The sequence below is a fragment of the Monoraphidium neglectum genome (genome assembly GCF_000611645.1).
Source record: "Monoraphidium neglectum strain SAG 48.87 unplaced genomic scaffold scaffold00013, whole genome shotgun sequence".
In the NCBI taxonomy this organism is placed as follows: Eukaryota; Viridiplantae; Chlorophyta; class Chlorophyceae; order Sphaeropleales; family Selenastraceae; genus Monoraphidium; species Monoraphidium neglectum.
In genome coordinates, this window is record NW_014013613.1 from 44,993 (window position 1) to 67,770 (window position 22,778).

General features: G+C 62.6%; 5 protein-coding genes across 5 annotated transcripts; all 5 read right to left on the minus strand.

Moving 5' to 3' along the window:
* Positions 1-3,058: 3,058 nt before the first annotated feature.
* On the minus strand, positions 3,059-4,102 carry MNEG_0200 (hypothetical protein; the record flags this gene model as incomplete). Its single annotated transcript, XM_014051320.1, has 1 exon — positions 3,059-4,102. The coding sequence occupies one exon, from the start codon at positions 4,100-4,102 to the stop codon at positions 3,059-3,061; it is 1,044 nt and encodes a 347-aa protein (XP_013906774.1).
* Positions 4,103-4,782: 680 nt separating this feature from the next.
* Positions 4,783-7,427, minus strand: MNEG_0201 (hypothetical protein; the record flags this gene model as incomplete). The annotated part of the gene is made up of 7 exons (XM_014051321.1): positions 4,783-4,890; positions 5,112-5,280; positions 5,579-5,700; positions 6,020-6,121; positions 6,383-6,457; positions 7,030-7,091; positions 7,331-7,427. The coding sequence occupies 7 exons, from the start codon at positions 7,425-7,427 to the stop codon at positions 4,783-4,785; spliced, it is 735 nt and encodes a 244-aa protein (XP_013906775.1).
* A 6,902-nt stretch (positions 7,428-14,329) lies between these two features.
* MNEG_0202 (ATP-dependent Clp protease proteolytic subunit) lies at positions 14,330-17,251 on the minus strand (the record flags this gene model as incomplete). The annotated part of the gene is made up of 7 exons (XM_014051322.1): positions 14,330-14,437; positions 14,782-14,823; positions 15,210-15,374; positions 15,631-15,772; positions 16,036-16,148; positions 16,622-16,742; positions 17,202-17,251. 7 exons carry the CDS (start codon positions 17,249-17,251, stop codon positions 14,330-14,332), a joined length of 741 nt encoding a protein of 246 aa, XP_013906776.1.
* A 1,436-nt stretch (positions 17,252-18,687) lies between these two features.
* Positions 18,688-21,508, minus strand: MNEG_0203 (hypothetical protein; the record flags this gene model as incomplete). The annotated part of the gene is made up of 6 exons (XM_014051323.1): positions 18,688-18,769; positions 18,987-19,489; positions 19,713-19,908; positions 20,255-20,292; positions 20,614-20,823; positions 21,248-21,508. The coding sequence occupies 6 exons, from the start codon at positions 21,506-21,508 to the stop codon at positions 18,688-18,690; spliced, it is 1,290 nt and encodes a 429-aa protein (XP_013906777.1).
* An 879-nt stretch (positions 21,509-22,387) lies between these two features.
* On the minus strand, positions 22,388-22,678 carry MNEG_0204 (hypothetical protein; the record flags this gene model as incomplete). The annotated part of the gene is made up of 1 exon (XM_014051324.1): positions 22,388-22,678. The coding sequence occupies one exon, from the start codon at positions 22,676-22,678 to the stop codon at positions 22,388-22,390; it is 291 nt and encodes a 96-aa protein (XP_013906778.1).
* Positions 22,679-22,778: the final 100 nt, after the last annotated feature.

A 22,778-nucleotide genomic window follows, 5' to 3' on the forward strand; every position in this document is an offset into this window, starting at 1 on the left:
GGGGGGGGGGGGGGCGGGCAGCAGTTCACGCGTCGGCGCTGTCGGTTGCAGAGACACTGCTGCTCGGACGTCGCGGTGACGGCGCAGGCGGCGCCGAAGGACGTGCGTTGGCATCGGCGCTGTCTGTAGGCAGCGCGCCTCTGCCATCAATTTAAAAGTCCAAGCACAGCGCCTCACCTCGTCTGTGAACAGCCTTGGCCGCTGAACCGCCATCGAGTCCGCCGCCGCCCACGCTGACGCCTCAATTGACTCCAGCAGCTCAAGAAATTCGTCCTCGCCCGTCTCGGGACGCACTGCCGCACGCACTTGCTCCTGCAGCCGCCTGAGTGGGTCATCCTCGTGCAGCAAACCAGTGCCGGGCCCGAGGTCCCTGCTGAGATCTTCCCGAGGTGGGGGCGCCTCAGGCAAGAGGCCCGTCACCTGAGACGCCCCGTATAACACGATGACTGCGGCCGGCGCCACGAACGGCAGGCCTCGGCGCTCTGGGCTCGACGCCGCCGCCGCCTGCGCTGCTGGCGCGCCCTGCGTCTCTTGTAGCGGCAGAGAGGCTCGGTCGGCCGGGCGTTGGCGGCCGCAATGACAGCAGCGACGCGGGCCGCAAAGACATACGGCTGGTTGGCGCGACGCTCTGGCGGCTCCTCCTCGGGCATGGAAGTCGGAGAGCCGCTCGACGGGCGTGGAGATAAAGAGGAGTCTGCTTTGAGTGCCCTCTCTGCTGCCGGCGCGTGCACTGCGTCCTCGCTGCGCGCGCGGGGACGCTCCGCCCCCTGACCCTGCCCTCGCAGCAACTGCGACGGCGACCCAGCTTCAAGCATGAGAGGGTCCTGCTGGAGCCTCATCCCTGACTCGGCCCACTGCAGCGGCTCCTCGGGCGAGCGGCTGCCGTCCTTGCGCGCCGCCGTCGCAGCGATAGCTTCAGTCGCTGCCGCGGGTGGGGGCCGGCGGATGGGAGGGGGAAAGCCTGCCGCCGCCACCAGCGCCGTGGAGCCGTCGGCGCCCGGGGATGGAGCGGCTGCAGGCGGCGCCGCAGGCAGGTGACGTGGCGACTCATGCGGCTGTTGGGGCGGCTGCGAAAGGGGCTCCCCAGCGGCAGCGCCGGAGGCCGCGGGGGCCCCGCCATCTGCGGGGTCGGCCGGCTGATCGCTGGTCAAAGACCCCTCTGAGTCATGGGAAGCTGAAGGGTTGGTATGATGAGGCGGCGGCTGCGCAGGCTCTGTCTTTGGGCCCTCGACCGCTGCGCGGGGGGGCTGGACGCGTTGCTGTGCGGCTGAGGCGCCTTGCCTGGCGGGCGATGGGCTGCGCAGGTGTGGGTCGCGGGAGTCTGTGCCAGCATCACCGCGTGGCGCGGCGGGGGAGGGGTGGGTAGGAGTGCGTGCGCGGGGCCTGTTGCCAGCCGGGCGGCTGGTGGGGCCGGCGGCGGCTGCGGCGGTGGCGGCGGCCGGCGGGGCGCCAGCGAGCCAGCACCAGAGGCGTGCCCAGAGGCTGCCAGCCTGCAGCGCGTCCTGGCCCTGCAGAGCGATGGTATTGGGGTTAAGCTGGGTGAACCAAAGTTTGACGGACCCGCTGCTGTCGTGCGTCTGGCAGGCGGCATTGTGGCCCATGCCGTTTGGCCTGGACTGATGTGGACGCAGACTCGCAACAGCGTCCACCAGTCAACCAGGGCGCAATCCAACCCACGGACGAGGTTCAAGCCTGCTTTGCCCCCCAATGCAATAAGATCTGGATGAGTTGTTACATATGCACCAAGTCCTGCAATGAGCGAGCGGTCCTACTTGGGTTCGACTTCCTGGTGCCCCGGTTGGTGCTGCTGCGCTGATGACCTCGCTAGCGGCATGTGCTGCTCGTGCTGCGCTTGATCTTGGCGTGCCTAGAAGAGTTTCCCCCCACCACCACTCGTACAATGCAAACAGATCTATAGCACCTGCAAAGGGGTACCGCAGACGCATGAGATGATCAGGACGACCACAGCACGCGTCGCAGATCTTGCCCCCGGGCAGCATGCTGGACGTCGCTCACGCTGATCGTGATGCGTGAGCTCATGTGTACCTCCACCGGTACTACGTACCATATGTCTCACATGCGGAACTGTCGTACAGTGTGGATCTGCTGCCTAGAGCTGCAAAGGCGAGCATAATCATTTGAATACGCCACACTTCCACAAACGCTACTTCAAATAACCCTCTATGGTTCTGGGCCTCAGCCAACCTTGTATGGGCGCCTTGTGGCAACCAACCATTCAAACAATGGTCAAACGCATGCATGGGGGACCATCTGTTGCAATGTGACGTGCGTTGTCCGGTGGCTAATGAAGACTTTGAAGTGGAGGCGATGACACATGGGCGAGGAGGTGGTAAACAGGCAGTGCGCAAGGCGTACATGGTGGTGTGCGAGCAAATCCCGCAAGATCAACAATAGGATTCATAATGACGATGGAGAAGCTTGGGTGCGTGCAGCCCACAGACGACTCTTTAGGACAGGACATGCTTGTGTCCTTGCTACATGTCACTATATCTGGTGTAAAGTCTCTCACAGATGTCTGAATTACCTGGATCGATGCAGGTGGTGCCTCAATCACGAGCGGTTGCAGGGGCGGCGGACCTGGGCACACCCCAATGTGCCTGCCTGCACAGCGCACTTAAGCTCAGAGTTGAGCCACCTGTCAACAATGCAGCAGCCCAGCGGTAGTCAAAGCGATGTCACAGTCGGCGGTTACTTGTCAGCAGAATCTGCTGGGCGAACGAGCAAGGCAGCCGCTCAACGTCACAGTGCCTGCAAATGGCGTGGACTAACTGTGCCTCCCACATTGTTGTGAGTTGCATAAAACCGCGTTGCACCACTTGGAAAGGGGATTTCACAGTTGTCAAAGTAAAATGACAGAGATTGACACTTCAAAATCAATGCCCCTGCCAGACCTGTCCAGGGATGGAGCTCAAGGTTTGAGGTAAGGATCGGAGGCGCATGCACCAGTGGGCTCCGCATATACAACAAGGTAATGCATCATCCTGATAGCAACAGCGGGCAGGGGCACCACAGGTGTTGGTAGACGTTCCCCCCAGGTCTACGCCTCCTCGTCGTCGCTGCTCGTCCGCTGCACCTGCATTAGCAACCGCCGCCGCTCCTCCGCCTCGTGCCGCCGCCGCCTGAAGAACGCGCGCAGCAGCTCGGCGCACTCGTCCCTCAAGAGGCCGCGGGTCACCCCCAAGGCCGGATGGAACGGGTGGGGGCCCAGAGGCCGGATCGCGGCTGCGCCGAACGCGCCGTCGACAGCTGCGAAGGCGTCCCAAGGCTCCCCAGATTCGCCGCGCTGCTGCTGCCGTTGCGGCGGCTCGTGCTGCTGCTTCTGGTGCTGCCGTTGCCGCTGCTGCTGCTGCGGCGGCTGCTGCTGCTGCAACACCTGCGGGTGGTCCCCCCGCTGGTGTTGCTCGCAGCAACCGCCGCTACCGCCTGCCGTTGCGCCCTCTGCTGCGGCCGCTGCTGGGTAAGGCGGCAGCATGCGAATCCACCCGCCATCGGCGCCGACCCTCGGGCTGCGCGCGCCGTAGCACACGCGCCGCAGCCGCGCGTTCAGGATCGCGCCGGCGCACATGGGGCACGGCTCGAGCGAAACGTACAGGGTGCAGCCCGCGAGGCGCCAGCCGCCGACGGCGGCGGCGGCCGCTTGGATGGCGACCAGCTCGGCATGGGCTAGTGGGTTCTGGGTCGCCTCTGTCATGTTGTGTGCTTCGGCGACGACTGAACCCTGGTCATCCACGACGACTGCGCCGACAGGCACCTCTCCGGCTTCGAAGGCGCGGCGCGCGAGCGCGAGCGCGCGCCGCATGTGGCAGGCGTCCGCATCTGAGCAGTCTGTGCTGCCGTCATGCGCGTTGCCGTCCGGCTTGACAGCGGCCGCGGCGCTGGTGTTGACCGCGGCGTGGGCGCTGCCGGCAATGCCAGTGCTGCAGCGCAGGCTGGCGGCGGCAGCGGCCTCAAGCGTGCCAGTGGCAGCCACGCGGGGCGATGAGCGCGCATGCCGAGCGCGCACGCCGCTGCGCCGCAGCCTGCCGCCGCAACCATAAGCGAGCACAAGGCTGGCTGCCCCTCGGCTCAGGGCTTTGCTCATTGGGAACTAAATGGCTAATACATTCAATATCATAGCGCGGACATTTATACTACGTGCGGCGACAACTCGCGAAGCCCTTGCTCGCGTGCACGCAATTTTATACGATGTCGAGCAAACGACATGTGCTGGAGGCCTCTGCTATGCCTTCTGTGCCTATCGAACCAGGCATGTTTGACTCCAAATACAGTAGTGACCTCAGTGACTGATCCAATCGTCACTGCCCGTTGCACATGCAGGTTCAACGAATGCGGCCATTGTGCGACACATCATACGATACCATGTCTCCTCTGTGCGGCACATGCGTTGGTATTACTTGCTTCAAGATGCTGGACAAACTCTTGACAATTGCATGATGTGCAACCACTCGTAGGCTGCTCGGCCAGCGCACAAAGCACATCTGGTTTGCTTGCAAGAACCCATCACACAAAGCGTTGATTGACAGTCAGCCGTGCAGTCGACAGACGCGTGGCAGCAGAAGCCAGCACTGCAAATGATCTGGAGAGACTCGCGATGAAGGGCGGTCAAAGGACGGATAAGCGCGCGCAGGAAGCCGCAAAGGCTGCAGCCTGTGCATGACACAATTTTGAGGGAAGCATGTGCGATCAAGGCCCAGCTTGTTGACAAGTCCGACAGGATGCAGCACAGTTTGGTAGTTGTTAGCGAGGCGAGGGGCAGGCCGGTCACGCCACGTTGCTGGTGAAGAAGCCGGCGAGCAGCTGCACGGCCTCGGCCACCCTCTGAGTCACGACCTCGTTCTTGTAGTCACCCCTGGCGGCGCAGAAGCCGTGCTGCGCAAATGGATGGTTTGGCAGCGCGGAAAGGGTCAAGGTGCGCCGTCGCACCACAGGCCTTCCAAACCAAACCCCGGGATACGGACGCCCGATGGACCTGCCCAGGTCCCACCTGCCAACACAATTCCATGTTGAAAACCATGTCCCATATGCACTTAGTCATACATCAGAACTCGTCATCAGCACTACCCCAGCAGCCCTGCCGCCTCTGTACCCACCTCAACATCGTCCATGCGCTTCCAGATGCACTTGGGCGCCAGGTCAGGCTTGCCGTTCACCACCTCCTGCACTGTCTCCAGCGGGTCACCTCTGGCGGACACCAGCGCCACGGGCCGAAGCAGCGCCTCTGCAAACTCCTTGTCCTTCCCAAAGAGGCTGGGGTGCAGGCTGCGGTTGGCGCGAGGCGGGGTGCGGGACGAGCGGCGTCAGAGGGCCGGGCGGCGGCAGAGGGGGTTTTGCAAGGGTGGGCAGCGGCAGGGGGCGGGCAGCTGATGCAGCGTGCGGAAACGGAGAGGGGATCGACCCTGTAGAAGACGGGCCCGGAGTCGGCCGCGCCCGCACCGCAAGCATCGGAGCGCTGAGCTGGGCGGCCCCACAACAAACACAGGGTGCCTGGCTCTGCGGGCGCGCGGCGGGCGGGAGGCTTGGCTAGCACACACACCCCTTCCACCCCAAAAAAACCCACCCTGCGCAGGCCTCAAAGACGCCGTCCGGCTGAGAGCAGGCGGTCAGGGCGATGGACGCCCCCCAGCAGGTGCCAGCGATGCCAAAGCGCTCGGCGCCGCGTGCCCTGAGGAAGTCCACGGTCTACAAGGGGCACGCGCGCACACATGGGGCAGCGCTTGCGGTCAAAGACTGGTCAATGCTTGTTGTTTCAAGCTGCTGGGATCGTTCCTGCTGTGCTCCATGTAGTAATGCGCGGCCGCACAGGCCAGCATGATCACATCACTTGATAATGAGTGTCATTCGTGTCTGCATACGTTCATAGCGTACGCGGTTTCCAGCAACACCGCGGCACGTAGCTTCCCTCAAGAGGGCAGTACGCACAAACCCGGTGAAAAGAGCGGTTGCGTCGCAGCAGGTGCGTGGCGTGCACTGTGGCGGGAGGGCGCTGAGTCATCCTCACCAGCTTCAGGTCTGAGGAAACCTTCGCGTAGCTGCCCACGCTCTGGATCCAGCCGATAAGGTTGTCCTCCGGCTTTGCCGGGCTCTTGGCCATCGACCAAGGCTGCAAAAGTGGGCGGGTCAGGCGAATCCAGCAGTATGAGAATCGGAGCGGCAGAGGTTGGGGCGGACGTCGCGAGGGTGTTTCGCTTGGGCCCCAAAGTGCAGAGCAGCCGCTACAAGACAGCCGCGCGACGCGAGGGCGGATAACTAATTGGCCTGGACGCGCAGGCGCTACCACGAGCTTCAGGCGCCGCCGTCGGGTTGGGGGCGGCGGGCTTCGGAAGATGAAGGGATGGGCAAGGGTGGTGAGGGGTCCCCTCACCTTGCCCCTGAAGACGTCGGGTATGGCAACTGTGAAGCCGGTGGCTGCAGACAGGTGGTCGCAAACCTGCTTGATCTGATGTGTGTGCGTGTGAGTGTGTGTGTTTGAGTGTGTGTGTGTGTGTGTGTGAGACTGTGTGTATGAGTGTGAGTGTGTGTGACTGTGACTGTGAGTGTGAGTGTGTGAGTGTGTGAGTGTGTGTGTGTGTGTGTGTGTGTGTGAGAGAGAGGGGGGGGATGGGGGGGGGGGGGGAAGTGTGTGCGCGCGTTCATGTGCAGGGGGGAATGAAGCGGGTCAGACCGGGAAAATGTGTGTGCAGGGTGTGGGAGCCTGGAGGCGGCAACGGAGGAGCGAATTGCGGCGGCGATGAAGAGTGGGCGCGCAGCCTGCAGTCGCAGCCACCGTCGTCGGCGCGCTGTCTGAGGCACAAGCCCGCGCCCGACTGGTCGGTCCTGGCGGCCACAACTGTAAAAATCGGCCGCTGGAGGCGAGGCGGGACCCATCTGACACTGGCATGTTGCTCTCTTTGTAGGGGGCTGGTCCCAGCGCCGGCCACTCTTTGAGGGTCAACCTTTTATAACCAAGCGGCCAGATTACTGCCGCTGGGGGCTGAAGGTCGGCCGGCCACCACTATGGTTCAAACCAACCTGCGGGTACTCTGTGTAACCAAATATGTCATACAGCATGATGATGGCGGCAGGCTTGGTGCCTGCAAGGGGTGGCGGTGAGGGTCGAGTTGCCCCGTGTCCCGATGGTGGCGCCGCGCATGAGCGCCGCCGTTGGGCTCTGCGCACCAGCAGAGGCCGGCCGGCAAAATCATATGCAGCCTGGCCTGCCAGGCAGGCTGCTGCCGCTGAGGCCGCGTCAGCTGCAAGGTGCTGGTGCGCGCCGCCTGCCAAGTGGGGCAGGCAGTTAGTGCGCAGTTCCGTGTGGTGCTGTCCGGCCCACCCGCAACGACATAGCCCTCCAGGTCGCCACCCAGGGCCTCAACCTTGCCCTTCGGCGTGTAATCAAAGCGGATCGGCAGCGCCTTGCACTCGCACATGGTCGTAACTTTGGCAGATCACGATGAAGATGCGGGTGACACAAGAGCTGAGACCTTAGTTCTGCTGTGAGGTACGCGTGAATGCGTCCGTCTGTCTGTTTTTTGACATCAAGGCCAGCAACTCTGCGCATATACGGTACTGTGGAAGTCGCAGGTTCGCGTCACTCTTTCCAATGAACGCAGTGCCTGCGTCCTGGAGACATTTTGTGTGACAGGCTTATGAGTGAGCTCACGAGAGCTGGGGAAATGACGTGATGTCCCGTGAGGGTAGATCCAGTTGGACGCAGCCCTCCCTCAGCAAGACTTTTCCTTGCGCTCACAGTGGCAGGGGACGGGGCGCTTGCGATTTCATCCAGGCGCGCTTGAGGCAGGTGGAGGTATCAGGCCTGTCAGTGCAGCCGCAGCAGCGTGTTGAGGCAATTGTAGGATCACATATATCAATACCATTGAAGCACCCAATCTTTTATTAACGACCCTTGTCCAAGACCCATACCCCTGCTTGTGTCGAGGCGTCCCATGTTGTTTGAAATCCCCCCAAGGATTCCTGAGTTTGGAAACGGCATGCATGTATTGTCCATCAAGTGTGTTGTATGTAACAGAGTGCTTGCTCCCGCAGCAGCTGCTGCCTGTCCACGTCCCTCCCGCACGGCAGCGACAAAGGGAGTAGTTGGCCAGGCAGTGCAAGATGCAGGTTGCAAGAAATACAAATTGCAAGGAGGTTTGCGGTGAGCATAGATACGCTCAGCTGAAGACGCATGCGCACTTGGCAGTTCTGAAGGGCTGCAGCAGGCTCACAAGCGCGTGTGCATAGAACGCAACACACAATGTGTGCTTAAATTATGTGGGATGGAATAGCAACCACTCATAAGGGCATAAGGGCTAATGACGACATGCAGGGGCCAGATGCAGGAACCTCGTCCCGTCATAAATTGTGCATGCACTCAGGCCGCACATGGCCGGCCCTGAGCTGTGCCGCTTTGCGCCGCAATTTGGCGCGGCACTGGTAGTTTGTGGCATCTGGACGGAAGCCTGGGGGGACGGGCACCACCCACCACGTGCTGCCTTGATTCCACGTGCACGCTCTGAGCGAGGGTGTCCCTTGACCTTATAGGTTCCAATGAGCCCTCGCCAACGTCTAAGACAGCATACACACGCGGCAACAGCAATCCAGACGCCGTCCATGTATGCTGCAAGCAACAACTCACAAATGTTGCAGCCACTGCTGCAATTGGTGCTTTGAAACGTGACAGCCAATCTCAAGTGGCTGGCCGCGGCCAGGGAAAGCAGCCACACGTGCATGGTGCGCTCTGGAGGAGGAGGAGCTAGCACCTCAACAGGAAACAGCTATGTGCATGCGATGCAGGGCGCAACTGAGGGTGAAGTCAGGTTCTGCTGATTCTTGATGGCAATGCGGCGAGCCAAAAGGGCGTCGCAAAGCGTTCCTGCCTGCTCTATTTGTGTGTGAGCGCCGGCATGTCGCGATTGCGTGGCGAGCGCCAAGCCAGAGCTGTTCTGGGCACCAACGCGGCACTCCCGCCAAAATCGTGACAACCGCTCATCGCACGGTCATCCTGCTACTGCGTGTCGAGTCATCCCTACAAGTGTCTTTAGTGCTATCAGAGGGTGTGTGCGATTGTGAGGTGCTCGTGAGGCTCTTTCTGTGGGTGGGCAAGTGCCACATGCATCGCCATGCGAACGTGTGCGCCAGCCGTGCAGAGTAGGCACCGCCGCCTGATGCCATGACGGGCAGCGCACGCGCCTCGCGCCCATGGCAGGTGTGCGAGCATCATGCAAGCCAAGCGGCGCGCGACGCCAGGCGGTGGAAAGGAAAAGGAAAGGAAAGGACGCACCTACGCGCGGCCAAGTGGCCGCGCCGTGCCACCTTATCTGCAAAGCGCGGGCACAATGATTACGCGGCCAGCCAGTCCGGGGCGCCTGGGGTAGGCTGTGGACAGCATGAGTGCGTCCAGCAAGCTGCTGCAGATGGCCTCGTCAAGACTGGTTGCCACATGCTGTTTGGCAGTTGAATCGTCGCCCCGGATCGTCAGAGGCAGCTCCAGACCCTAGGGTGGGGAGTGAGCAGCACGGATGGATTCAACTGTGCGCAGGGCGCACACAACTTGCATGATTGCAGTGCACTTTAGACTGCCCAGACGGGTTAATAGCTTGGCCGAGTCAGACAGCAATCGCTGCGGCGCGGCGCTTCGGCTTCTCAGCGCACACCGCTCACACACCGCTCAGCGCTTCGGCCAGCCTGCCCGAGCTCACAGGGCTGGCACACGCTAGCTGGCCTGCACTGGCGTGTCAGATGCGCAAGGCGCCGGCGCTCACCAGTTTGTGACGCGCTGGCAGGCGCTGTTAAGGCAGCTGTAGCCAGGCCACGGGTTGTCGACGCAAAACGATGGGCCCAGCCTGTCGGCACCAAACACCATACAGGCGCGTAAGGGGCGTGGCGGCAGGATGCATGTTGTACCACGAGTGGAGATGCTTGACCGAGGCGCACAGGCGCCCCCTGCGCAAACGACAGCACTGGCGACAGGCCACGCTGGCCGCGTCCCGGGCCCTGGCCATCCACACTACCCCCTTTGCCCTTACTTTCCCGTCGCCGGCCCCCACCTGCTGCACTCGGCGCCCTCGCCGCCACACTGGTGGTACCGGGTGATCCCTCCGCTCGCGCCGCCGCTGCCGTCGCCGGGCGGAGGGGCGCCAAAGTTGAGGCCGCCGAATCCAAAGCCGCCCGCTCCTGGAAACTGGATGCCTCCAAACAAAGGCAGCCCAAAGAACCCCGGCGCCGCAGGCTCGGCCGCGGCTGCCGGCGCCGGCAGCGGCGGCCGCGCGTTGCGCGCGTTGGCTGCGTTGGCCGGGGCTGGCGTGCTGGCGGGCAGCGGCTGCCCGGCGGCGTTGAACAACTGAGGCTGGGGGCCGGCGCCTCCCGGGTCGCTGCCACGCGCGTTTGCTGCATTGGCCGCGTTCGCCGCATTCCTGGCACGTGCTGTGGGGTTGAGGCCATCAGTAAACTTGGTGCAGCTTGAGCAGGGCTCCCTGCCCATTACTGCAGAGGTTGGGGACCAGAATTAAGGCGGGCGCAGCAAGGGCGGTCAGAGCAGCTGGCAGACACAACCTGCGTGCGAGTGGGCGAGAGCGCGGGCTGGCAGGCGGACGAAAGGTACGAGCGACAGCCGACGCCGAGGCGCCAGGCGCGAGCGGCGGCAGCATAGGAAATGCAACAGCCGTGCCGTGTTCCCCCGAAGCCGGTTCGCGTGCCACGTCCGCATCACGCTTTGGACTCCCGATGTAATCGCGTTCGCCGGCCGCCAAGGGGCTTACTGACGCGCACTACGTTGTACACCTGGCGCCCTAGCTCCCTGTGACCCTCCTCGCTAAGGTGCAGCCTGGGCGGGGGGCGAGAAGTTCGCGGCGAGAACAATAGCGTCAAAGTCATCGCGCGGGCGGGCCGGCAAGGTGGGGCGGAGAGCGAATCGTATAATCCTTGGATAGGGGCGGCCAGGTCTCGTCAATTGGTGTCCTCCGCGGTCAACAGCCCAGACAAGGCCCGATGGGCGCAGCAACGCAGCTTGCAGCCCCGTGCCGCACCCTCGCAGACACCAGCGCTGAAGCAGACAGTCCTGTTTCCCCCTCCCTGGGCGTGTGAGGCCCCCCCGAGCTGACCTGTCCTGGTCCAGCCACTTGACCCTCTGCTCCTCTGTCCAGTCGATGCCGCTGCAAGGGGGTAAGGCATTGGGAACGAGCGGCGTTTAAGAAGGCGGTTGAGAAGGCTGTTGAGAAGGCGAATGGGAAGCCAGAACGAGCGGCGGTCGAGAAGGCCGTTGAGAAACGAGAAACGAGTGGGCCGGACGCGCTGATAAAAGGGGGAGGGACAGCTGCGCCGGTAAAGGGCCGCCCCTGCGAGGCAGTCAGCAGCCTGGCCTGTTGGTCCCTCCGGCATCGCCTCGTGCGTGCCCCACCCTCGCTCCCGCGTCGCCCACGCCCCGTCGCTGACGCTGCTGGGCTCTGGCACCCGTGGCGCCCCCCAGCCCTTGAGCGGGGCGTGTATGTGTTGCAGAGGCTGCCTCTGATTTGCAAAGCCGTTGCTTGTCAAAAATCCTTTTCTCCATTGACAGTAATCAACATCGACGATGTGTCCACTCACTAGTAGAGGGGGTACACCCCTGGCCTCTGCTTGCTGTATGCGTATATGATGTCACCCAGCGCCCGCCTTTCCTTCTCCTTGGGGTCGTTGCTGGGTTGTCATGTGGGCACGCGCAGGGTTGATTGACCACGACGGATGGGTTCAATCTCTACCGCGCAGACTGAATTTAGCCCAACCGAAGGACAGCCAGTACAGCAGCGCATGTGAGGACGCGTGTGTGTGCATGCTCACACACACGTGCACGCGTGCGGCCGCACGCCTTGCACTCGAGTGAGCGCACAGTCCACGGCAGCGCGCGCGCCTGCAATCCCACCTGCGCCTCTGACGGCCCCGGCGGCCTCTTCATCCCCCGCCCTCCACCCCCCCTCCCCTCCCCCTCCCAGGACGGAGCACACTTGTAAATGCACCGCCCCCCAAAAACACACACACACACACACACACACACGCGCGCGCGCGCGCACGATACCCAGCTCACAGGACTCACCTTCCCACAAGGCCTGTCGGCAGCGGCAGCATGGCAGCCACCCTGGCTCCAGAATCCAGCACTTCATCATACAGGGCTTTCAGGCCGCCCTCCCACACTTCCTTGGCCGTCTTGCTCAGGGTGAGGATGTCATTCGTGCCCACCATGACTGATGGAAAGCGCGGGGCGTGGCGGCAGCGGGGTTTGGGGAGCGGATGGTTGCCTGGGTTCAACGCGGGCAGCGACGGGGCGTGGCGCCCAGGGGGCTCTTGTGGCCACATGCGAGCGGCGAGCTGGTCGGCTGGCCAGCCCACGGGGAGGGGTGAGCTACAGAGCAAACCCATTCGGCCTGCCCATCTGCTCCCCTGCGCTCCTCCCAGGGTCGTTTGCGCAGGGGGCGGCGGCCGCTCACTCATTGCCCAATCGAAGGCCTCAGAGCGCAGCGTGGGCAGCGCCGCCTCAAGCACCGTCTGGGGGTTCTTGACAAAGACGCCCGCGCCCCCGCAGGCTGCGGCGGCACGTGAGAATCAGGGTCGCCGGACATGGGCAGGGAGGGGAGGGTGTTTCTATGATGTGCTGAGTATCATGCGCTGGGGGGCCGGCCGGAGGCGACCCCACAGCTCAATGCCGGCGTGTGGCGCGTTAGAAAGGGCGAAACGAGGCTCAGTGTTCGCCGGTCGGGCCAGGCGATTGGCTCCCTCTGCCCCAAAGGGTGCTTCGGCCTGCGTCTGGCTTCGGAGGGGCTTGTCAGGCATGGAGGGTGCTCGCGGGCGGCGTGCGCGCAGAAGACCGAGCAGGCGCACCCGCCACGGTGGCCTGCACGTCGAAGCAGCCGCCCAGCGCCTGTTGCAGCTGCTCTTTGGTGGTCAAGATGTAGGGGCTGTTGATGGCCTTTGAAGGGATGGAGCCCTGCGTGTCCGATGGTTTTGGTGGGTGGTCGGCAAGCTCAAGAGTGGATGAAGGCGTGCTTGTGTCACGATTTGGTGTTGTGTTTTGTTAGGGGGGAAGGGGGAAGACGACATAGGGGCACATGGCTCAACATGTTGGCATGCATGTGACGGGAGTGGGTTGGGGTGACACAGTGCCGATTGATCAGGACGGCGCGCGACGAAATGTATGGCTCACACCATACGCGGGACGGTGAGGCTCTGCAGTGCCGCATAGGCCGCCGCGTATGATACTGAACCATAACGGGCTTTGGTTAGGACCCACAGGTTGGGAGTGGCTGGCAGGCGGGGTGCAACCTACATTCTCTGCAAATGCGACGGGTGCTTTGGTGCGGCCCATCCTGGTGCCCACCTTCGTGATGCTGTCGCCAATTGCAATAAGCTTGAATTGTCCGCACTTTGCGGTTGCCCCAAGGGCGGGGGCCATCAGCAGCACCGCGAGCATCGTCGCGACCCCCAGCGTAATCCGATGGCACGCGCCACTAGGCGCCATGGGATTGGCAACTAGCCAGATTCCGATCCGATGTATCTTCAGAGCCCGCAGCCACAGGCTCTGGACTGGGTTTGTAGGTGCTGTCCCTCCCTGGCCGGTCTGATTCCTGGACCTACACAGACGGGAAATGTTCGCAGCCTTTTATAGAGCCGTTCGCGCCGTGCACCACTCGTGATCGATCCGGACGTCACTGCCTCCACCCGACCACTGTCACCGACTGCGGCGACCAAATGCGATCCGACGTGTCCTTATTCAATGTCCATAAATTTACTCTGCGCAACATTTATCTGGTCGAACAGCGGTGCCCATAGCTGCTTTCAATTCACCCTCTAATGGACATGCGACCTCTGCACAGCGCCATTTGGGCGCCGCCTGATGATGCACCATTGGCTTGTGCCCAATGCCTTTGCACACTGGCTTGTGCGCAATGCCTTTGCACGCCGGCAGCATTTACTTGTCATAGCGCTCAGTATGTTGCTGACATCGCTCAGCTGCAGGGCGTCCACGAGCAGCTGCATGCACACATTCCAGCCGGCGTCACCCCAGTTCAGCCTAGCGCAAATCGCCTTGCCCTGGACAACGCAACGTCCGAAGTGTCCCCGCCTGTTGCGCACCACCATCATGTTCTGGACCTGTCACCCGCAAAGCCCGCTCCGACCGGGGTTATTAAGCGCTCACGTCATCCCCCGGGTGGTCGGTCAATTACAACGGCGCAGGCGCACACCCGGCAAGTGGCCAGGAGCGCGGCACCCGCCCAAACCCCCGCCGAGGCGCGCTCACATCAATACATGCAGCGGGTCCGACGCGGAAATCGAAATAGAGCATGGGCGTGCGATCGCACGCGCGGGATCACACGCCGATGTCCTGCCGCTCAAACTTGAACTTGGGTCCCAGCTGCGGCATCTTGGGCATGGGCGTGGTGAGGACCTTGTCGATCATGCCATACTCGATGGCCTCCTGTGGAATGAGTAGTGCAGGTGGTTGCCGAGTGAGATACAACCGAGCGCATGTGAGGCGGGTGAAATCAAACCAGACACGAAAGTACGTTCCGTGCGACAAGCATGGGGTGGGGCCAGGATCTGGCCTGTGATTGTCACGATGCAAACTTGGGGGATCCTGAGCTGAGTTCGGCTGATTCACAGCAAGTGAAGCCCGAGGCTCAGCAGCGGCAAGCGCCGCCGATGTCTCTTCCTGGGAGGGGGGGCAGCCTCAACTCGTGCAGGCACGCAGGGGCCCCTGCACAGGCATGCGCCACGCAAGATCTGCAATCGCGTGCGCCTGCCAACAAGCTCGCGCCGCACCTTGGGGTTCATCCACTTGTTGCGCGACAGCTCACGGATCACCTGAGGAGTGAGTGCATGCGGGGCCCAGGTGCTGGTGCGAACAGAACCACCCCAGGCGGCAGAGCCAACGCGCCGCGCCGCCGTCATTGTAAGCAGTCACACGGCTCACATTTGGCGGCCAGTTGTGGCAGCCACGCGCCCAGAGAGCTTCAAAGCAAAGCCTGAGATGCCTGCTGCAATCAGACCGTCTGTGGCGTGCACACACACGCGTGCGCACACAGAATCACACTCACACTCTCGCATGCACGCACATGCGTGCACACACACACACACACACACACAAAAACACACACACATACACTCCCAGACACACTTGCACTCGCCTACCCTGACACGCGACACGCAAACACAGAAACGTTCACACCCAACCCCCTCCCTTGACCTACCCTGTCGTAGGGCTGGCCCGTGTGGTCTGAGATGAGAAGCGACAGGTAGTCCCTCATGCGCACCAGCTCCCGCGCCTCGATGTGCATGTCGCTGGCCTGGCCGCGCGAGGTGCCGCTGGGGTGGTGCATCATGAGGATGCTGTGGGGCATCGCGTAACGGTAGCCCTGTGTGTGTGTGTGTGTGTGTGTGTGTGTGTGTAAGAGAGAGACGGGGGTTTGGGGCCACGTAACTGTAGCGGTTTTCAACCTATCCAACAGTGCGCTTGTGCACCCACCTGCTCGCGGATCAGGTCAAGGTGGGAGCGCAACGACGAATATTGCGCTTCATGTGCAGGCACACAACCACAGGTGCAAACCGCGCGCCGCGCCGCACCCTCCCGCCGCCCCTCCTCCGCCCCACCCAGCAGCACCGCCCGCCCACCTTCTCGCCGCCGCACGCGAGCAGGAAGCCGCCCATGCCCAGGCACATGCCATAGCCGACGGTGGCCGTGGGGCTGCGGACATACTGCATAGTATCATACAGCGCCAGCGTGGGCACCACCTCTCCGCCGGGGCAGTTGAGCCTGCAGTGGGGCGGCGGGAACGAGCGAGGGCTGCTTGTGGGGAGGCACGCGGGCACGTCGAGGCCAGACAGAGGCGAGGGCCAGCTGACAGTAGCCAATTGCATGGCATGAGGGCGTGGGCTGGGGACAAGACTGGAAAGGACATGGTGAACACCCTGGCTATTCCAGGGCTGCCGCTGTGCGACGGGCGTTTGAAGCTGGCGGATCTGCGGCCTGCCGCAATTGACCACGTTTGACCGTGGCTGAGTGCCAGGAAGCCTCACCAGTAGTAGATGCGCTTCTGGTCAACGCTGTCTAGGTACAGCGTGAGCGCCATGAGGTTGTTGGCGCTGTCCTCAGTCACGGGCTCCTTAATGAACACCACCTTGTTCATGGTCTGAGGGTGCGTGGTGTGTGTGTTTTGTGTGTGTGTGATGTGTGCAAGCGTGTGTGCTGAGTGTGTGCGCAGGCATGTGTGAAAAAGTGTGTGTGTGTATGTGTGTGTGTGTTGAAATCGGAGTGTTGAGCAGACAGGGATTTGTTTGGGAAGGGGGGGGTGTAAAACACACGCCCCACGTCATTCCCATGCTTCTTGTCATAGGTTCAAACACATTGCAAGTGTGGCAATGTCAGGCTGTGCGCCGGCCACCTCAAGCTGCCACGGTGGGCCTCACACGGATCGCCTGTCAAAGCGACCCCAGAGCCCAGCAGCCAATCGCAATCACGACGCCTTGCGTCCGGCTGGGAAAACAGCCGATACTGGAACCACCGCTCTGAAGCGCCCGTCATGGCCCGTGAATACGAGAAAAAAACATGCTGCCACATGAACATCCGGCCTGCCCTTCCCCAATCGCAGCCCCCGTCACTCACGTAGGCCTCCCACATGTCGACCCACTGGAACTGCCTCTCCCCCGGCGGCCGCATGAGCACTTTCGGGGCAGCCACCGCCATCATCGTCGTGGCACGCCGCCGAGGGCCGCTGCTGCCGCGGCTGCGCACAGACAAATGAAGCGGGAGGCGGGACGTTGATGATGCATGTGCTAGTGATGCACGCAGGTAATCAGGTTGAGGCGGAGACGCGGATTGCACGCGCTGCCCCAGTAGCAGCGCACGACCACACGAGCAGCGGCGCAGCGGCGCGCGCAAAGGTCCAATGGCTTGCCTGCGGACGTTTATCTGCTTGCCCGCTGCCTGCCAGAAGCTTGAAGGCGCCTGCTGCTTGCATAGCCGCTGCATTTCGCCTGTGAAGGGTGCACAGCACAAGGTTGATGGCCTGCGATCTCACTCGTCTAGCCACCCTTGCAGGCGTGAAAGGCGCACCTGATGACTTGATGCCGACACAAGGCGTCAAATTGGCCTTCACTTTCACTAAGCACCTGTGCACGAGGAGGTTGCGCGTGAGAGCTGTGCTGCAGTGGCTGTGAGGTGATCTCTGCTCTGTCCTCCGCACCTGCTGCCGCTGCTGCCCGCGCTCACGCGCGCCTTTAGACTCAAAGACATCACTGCTGCAGCTGCTGTGCCCCTAATGGATCGCTGGCGTGTGCAAGGAGCCTCGGTGGCAGTAAACAGGGCGAGCGAGGTTTGAAGCTACCGCAGTGCAAATGTAGCAACATGTGCGACGTGTTGCACCGGTATCAACACCTTCGCACCGTCGCGCTGCCCATACCTGGGCACGTTGACTACGAGTGCAGGAGGCCGCGGTGCACAGCAACCAGAATTGAATACAGTACACTGTAGAGGAGTCCACAGGCCTGCAGGACCCAGCCACATGTGTCCACCCACTAGAGGTGATGGTGCAATTGATAGGATTGTCGTGACAGGAATAGTTGAACAGTGCATGTGCAGCACATGCACGAGTTCTCGCTGCCGCCATCACGGCCCCTACGCCACAGGCGCGGCGGCGCCACCTACTAGTAATTAGTAATCTGCAGCCTGTTGGGCCGTGGCGCGCCCTGGTGCGAGAAGGGACGGACACCCGCAATGCGATTGCACAGGGTCATACGCGGGCCAAGATCGCGCCCGCAGCCCGTGAACGTTGGTCCAAATCGTAATGCCGATGATGTTGTCAGCTGGCGGCCAAAGCAACACTCAGCCCGGCTGTCACATTCGATTTCTTTTACTGGTCCCCACGGTGAGTCTTTGCCTACTGACTCAAGATGCGCGATCTTGCTTGGGCAGCATCACCCTAACTCAGAGCAGCAGCCAGCATTGAACTGCGGCTGGGGAGCACTCTTTGCGCTGCGGAATGCCATCCCGCAGTACATCGCGGTCAGCAGCACCAGACGCGCACAAGTCAGCCTCGGCAAACAGGGGCAAACATGAAAGGAACAAGCATGAAAGCAGCGGGTGAATGCAGTGTCCTTGGGTTTGAGGGATTGCCATAAGGTTCACCAGTCATGGGCGGATGGCCAACTACAAGCACCGACCGATGCAGGGTAGATTGTCCTCGCAAGGCTGGTTGGACTTCGTCACGGCCCAGGTTCCGGTTTGAGTCTTGCAAGCTGGCCGCGCATCTGTTGCACCGACAACAGGCTGCAAAGAGCCTCGCTGCCGCGGCGCAGCTAGATGCTCTATGCTATCGCGCTGCGAGCGCTGGAGAGGCCAGGGCTGATGAGGATACATCTAAGGCCGCATCCCCCTCAAATCTTCACGCACGTGGGGATCGTATGATAGGGGATCGCACGATGCCGGCAAGGGGCGTGCAGGTCAGGCTCGAGCAATGCGTATGGTATTGGTCGGGTGGGCAGTGGGCGGCAGCCGCACCGGCGGCTGCTGGCAGTGGAGAGCGACCGAGGCGAGCCGCCGACATCTCAGTGAGATCTAATTAGAATGATAGATACACAGCTGTCAGGATGTGTGACAGCTCGGGGCACATGGCACCCAAGGGCAGAGGCAGCCTGGGGCACACAGCAATGACATTGCTGGCCTGCGCTTGATCATGGGAAGACGAGGTGCCAGTAGTAGAGGCCCAGCATCCCGAAGCCCAGCGTGAGGATCACAAACGCCCTCCAGTGCCACCTGCTCGTGGGGGTGACAGGCAGGCGGCCGGGGCGCGCGGTGGAGCCGCCAGCAGGGATGGTGCCACATACAGCAAAGCCGCTGTCACATCACATTCCTTCCAATAACCATTGTCATCAAGGCACTGGCCGTAGTGAGGAGCGACTGGCGCGGTCAACCACGAAAACATTTTGAGGCAGGGGTCGCCACCCATCAGTATGTATGCACAGGTGCTCACCACTGGTCGCACGTGGTCTCCGCAATAAAGCCCTCCACAAGCCCGCCCCCTGCAATTGTTGCTATAGGCAGGATCGACAGCAGCCACAGCGGAGGGGTCCAGGGCAGGGCCTGCGCGGCGCCAAGCAGCAGCGCCCCGCCCGCCGCGCCGACGAGCGCGCCCCGCCACGCGAACAGGAGGCCTCCCAGCGCCGCGGCGCCAGCAGCGAGCACTGGCAGGGGCGCCGTCGGCGGCCAGGCTGCGGCGAGGCTGGCCCCGAAGAGCTGCGTGGCTGCAGGAATTCCGATGAAGAAGTTGACCACGAGAGACCCCAGGAGGACCACAGGCAGCGGCCCCAGCGGCTGGCCGAAGAGGGATGCCTGGGTGACCGGCTTGAAGGGGCCGATGAGACCCACAAAGACTGTCACAGGCACCATCCCAGCGGCCAGCCACTGCAGCCAAGATGAGGTGGCACCTGTCGGTAAGCCCAGCGCGCCGACGCTGGAGAGGGCGATGGCGAGGGACTGGAGATGCGGAGTTTGGGAAGCGGCGGTGGGCGGAACGCGAGTGTGTGTGCGGCGGGGAAAATGGGGTTTGCTTGCACGCTTGTGCATGCACATGTTCAATGAACAGCCAGCTACCCCCCCCGCATCAGAGGTCCCCGACTCCCCATCAGGGGCGTGCACACCAACGCCACCAGCGTGGCGCAAGCAGCAACCATCGGCGGTGTAGAAAGGTACCACATACCTGAAAAAAGAACAGGAAGCGGTAAGCCACTGCCCTCAGCCAGGCGTTGTTGTAGCTGCCCACGTACACATTGCCGGCCCGCTTCAGCACGCAATCGAGGCGCTCGTCCGCCGTTTTGCAGCCCGCCACCGCGTCATCAACGGCGCCCTGAAGCGTCAAGGGGTTTCTGAAAGGCGCCACCTGCCACGACTCGTACCTGCGCACGCAAGGCGTGCGGCCAAGCAACCTGAGCTTGCGCCCTGTTTATGTCCGAGTGCCATGTGCACCCTTGCCCTTTGCACCTCAGCCATTCAGCACTGTGAGCAATCTCCCAAGCCCTGGCCCACAAGCCAAGCCTAAAAAGTTTGAAGATGGGGTTTGTCAAGGCCCACCCATGGTGCACCACACGCGCATTGCTTGGATGCAACAAGGCCGCGTATGCACGGCACTTTGGCACAGCGAAGGGGAGCTCGAGCTAGCGCCAGGTGTGAAGGTCCATATCCCATTCACCCACGTGCGTTGCATATTCTTGCTGTGCGTGAGGGCGCATGCTCGACACTCACTCGTGCATCATGTTGCCAGTTATCCCTCCCCCAAAGACCTGCAAGCAAGTTTTGATGAGACAGCAGCAGTCGAAATCAGTGTGTGCAGCAGCAAGGAGCATGCCCACGCATGCGAGGCTAGAGGCGAGGTCCCAATGACCAGGGCCAGGCATCAACCTCATAGAAGAATGTTTCAAGCAATGGCCTGTTCATGACACACCCACTCAGGACACACACATACACATGCGCGCGCGCTTGCGCGTCACTAACACACGCACGCACGCACGCACGCACGCGGGCACGGACGCGCGCACGCACGCACGCACACACACACACAATAATGCATAAGGGCCCCCTCCCCTCCAGACGCGCGGCCACACCTGTGTCAGCACGCTGAGCACCAGCAAGTAATGCCGCACAGGGTCATTGCCAACAAGCGGGAGGATCTTGTCAGCGTGCACCACGATGAAGCCGGCGACCCAGAACCCCAGGGGGAAGGACAGCCAGTGGATGGCCTTGATGCAGTTGAGGGAGAAGGCGGTGACAGAGCCGCCCGTCCCGAGGTCTGTGAGGGATTTCTTGACCCGCATCTGAAGAGGGGGCAGGGTGGGGGGTGGGCGGGTGCGGCGGCGCGGAAAGGAGGCGGGGCTTTGACAATATGGGAACGACCCCCAGATCAGGCAGGCCGAAAAACTCCAAAAATACGGGTTTGGGGCATGCGTGGTGCGTTGGCACTGTGAGGATGATCTGTCAAGGCAGTTGGAAGAGGAAGGTAGGCCATGGGTGCAGAGCAAGGTAGGATTTATGTACATGGCAAGCAGCGGGCACGGCTGTGTGCACAATGGGCGCCAGTGTGCACCGGGCGTTGGGCGCGGGCCGGAGGCCAGGCCAGCCTGACGCACTGCGGCCACGACTCATCACGGGCGGGAATCATTCCGGCGCGCATTCCGCTGGGAGCATTTGTCGTGCATGACACAAGTGTTTGGTGGTGGGGGCTGCGTCTTGGCAACTCACGGTTCCATCATCAAACTCGTTAGCGGTGAAGAAGCCCCAGGGGGCGTTGGGGTTGGCCAGGCCGGGCGCCGCCATGTCGTAGTCTTTGCAGGATTCGTCACGGCCGGGTGCGCCCTGGCCAGCCGCGCCCGCCACGCCCGCCCAGCGCGCGCCGCGGTTGCGCTGCCGGGTCGCCGCGCGTTGCAGGTGGCTCGCAGCGACCCCGTGAGCGGGCCGCGTCCTTATGATCCATCGGCATGTAGGCTTGGGCGCCAGAGACATCCTCGAGCAACGACAGGGATACTGGGAGTGCTTGACACGAGGTTGACGTGGATGACTTAACCGAAGCACGTGGTTATAACATAACAATTAACGCCACGATCTGGTCTGATCGGGCCCAAGCGGCTTCCGGGCAGCGAGCCGTGACCAAGGAGGCCATGACGGAACGTGCCCGTCCGGTGATGCGCCCACATGGGCATGCAGGCGATCTCGATATGATGATGCAGGCCTGTCCAGAGGGTGAGGTCACGCCTGAAGGTGCTGGGCGTTGGCCAGTCTCACCCCCAGGCACTTGGGTCCGAGTGACCCGCCATGTCCGTGTCAACAGTGAAGCCCACAGCAGACTTGATGACGAAGACCTGGCTAGCAGCTCCCCGTGAAGCTGAAGGGAGCGATACGCTTGCTTGCGTTGCGCGCACTGGTGCTTGCCCCCCTCACCGTGCTCAGTGTCTGTTGGCCGCCCCGGCGGCTGGCCAGCCCCTCCCCCAATCGTGACCTGTTGCAGCCCCTCCCCCAATCGTGACCTGTCCAAAGGCACGAGCCTCTCCCTGCATCATCACGACATAATCCCGGCAAAAAGGCGCCTCGGCGTGATTTGATTACGGGATCCACAATTCCGTGGGACGAGATGGCTTCCACGGCGCTTTCGCAGCGCCCGCACAGTGCCTGCAGTGGTTGCTCCCCCCATGGCCCCAGAGCGTGGGCGCGCCATCTGCACAGCCGCCCCTCCCTCGCAGCAAAGCCCACCGAAAGCGCGCGCAGGGACGCACGCCGGCGCTGAGTCGGTGCAGGGTCAGGGTCAAACCCCAGTCAAGATCACCTCCCGCCAAAATGCGTGACACCCGAATTCAAATGCCAACAGCTATCAGCCATCACGAGGGGTCAGCCGTATGACAGGTCGTCACCCGCCGCCCCGGCCGACGGTTGCCGCCGCGGGTTGTTGGCAACCGACTCCACCCGCGCCATCTCTTCTGGCGACAACACCTTCAGCGGCGGCAGCTGCCCGCCGCCCGCCGCCGCATCGGGCGCTGGTGGCGCCGAGCGCTTGCGGCCGCGCCGCTTGGGCGCCGCGTCGGCGGCCGCCTCGGCCTGAGGCTCGGCTGCCTGCTGCTGCTGCTGCTGCTGCTGCTGCTGCTGCTGCTGCTGCTGCTGCTGCTGCTGCTGCTGCTGCATCCGCTCCCAGGGCTTGAGTGAGGCGCCAGACGCCGCCGACGCCGCCAGCTGCGCTGCCAGCGACGCCGCCGCAGACGGGGCGCCCCCTGCCCCGCCGCCC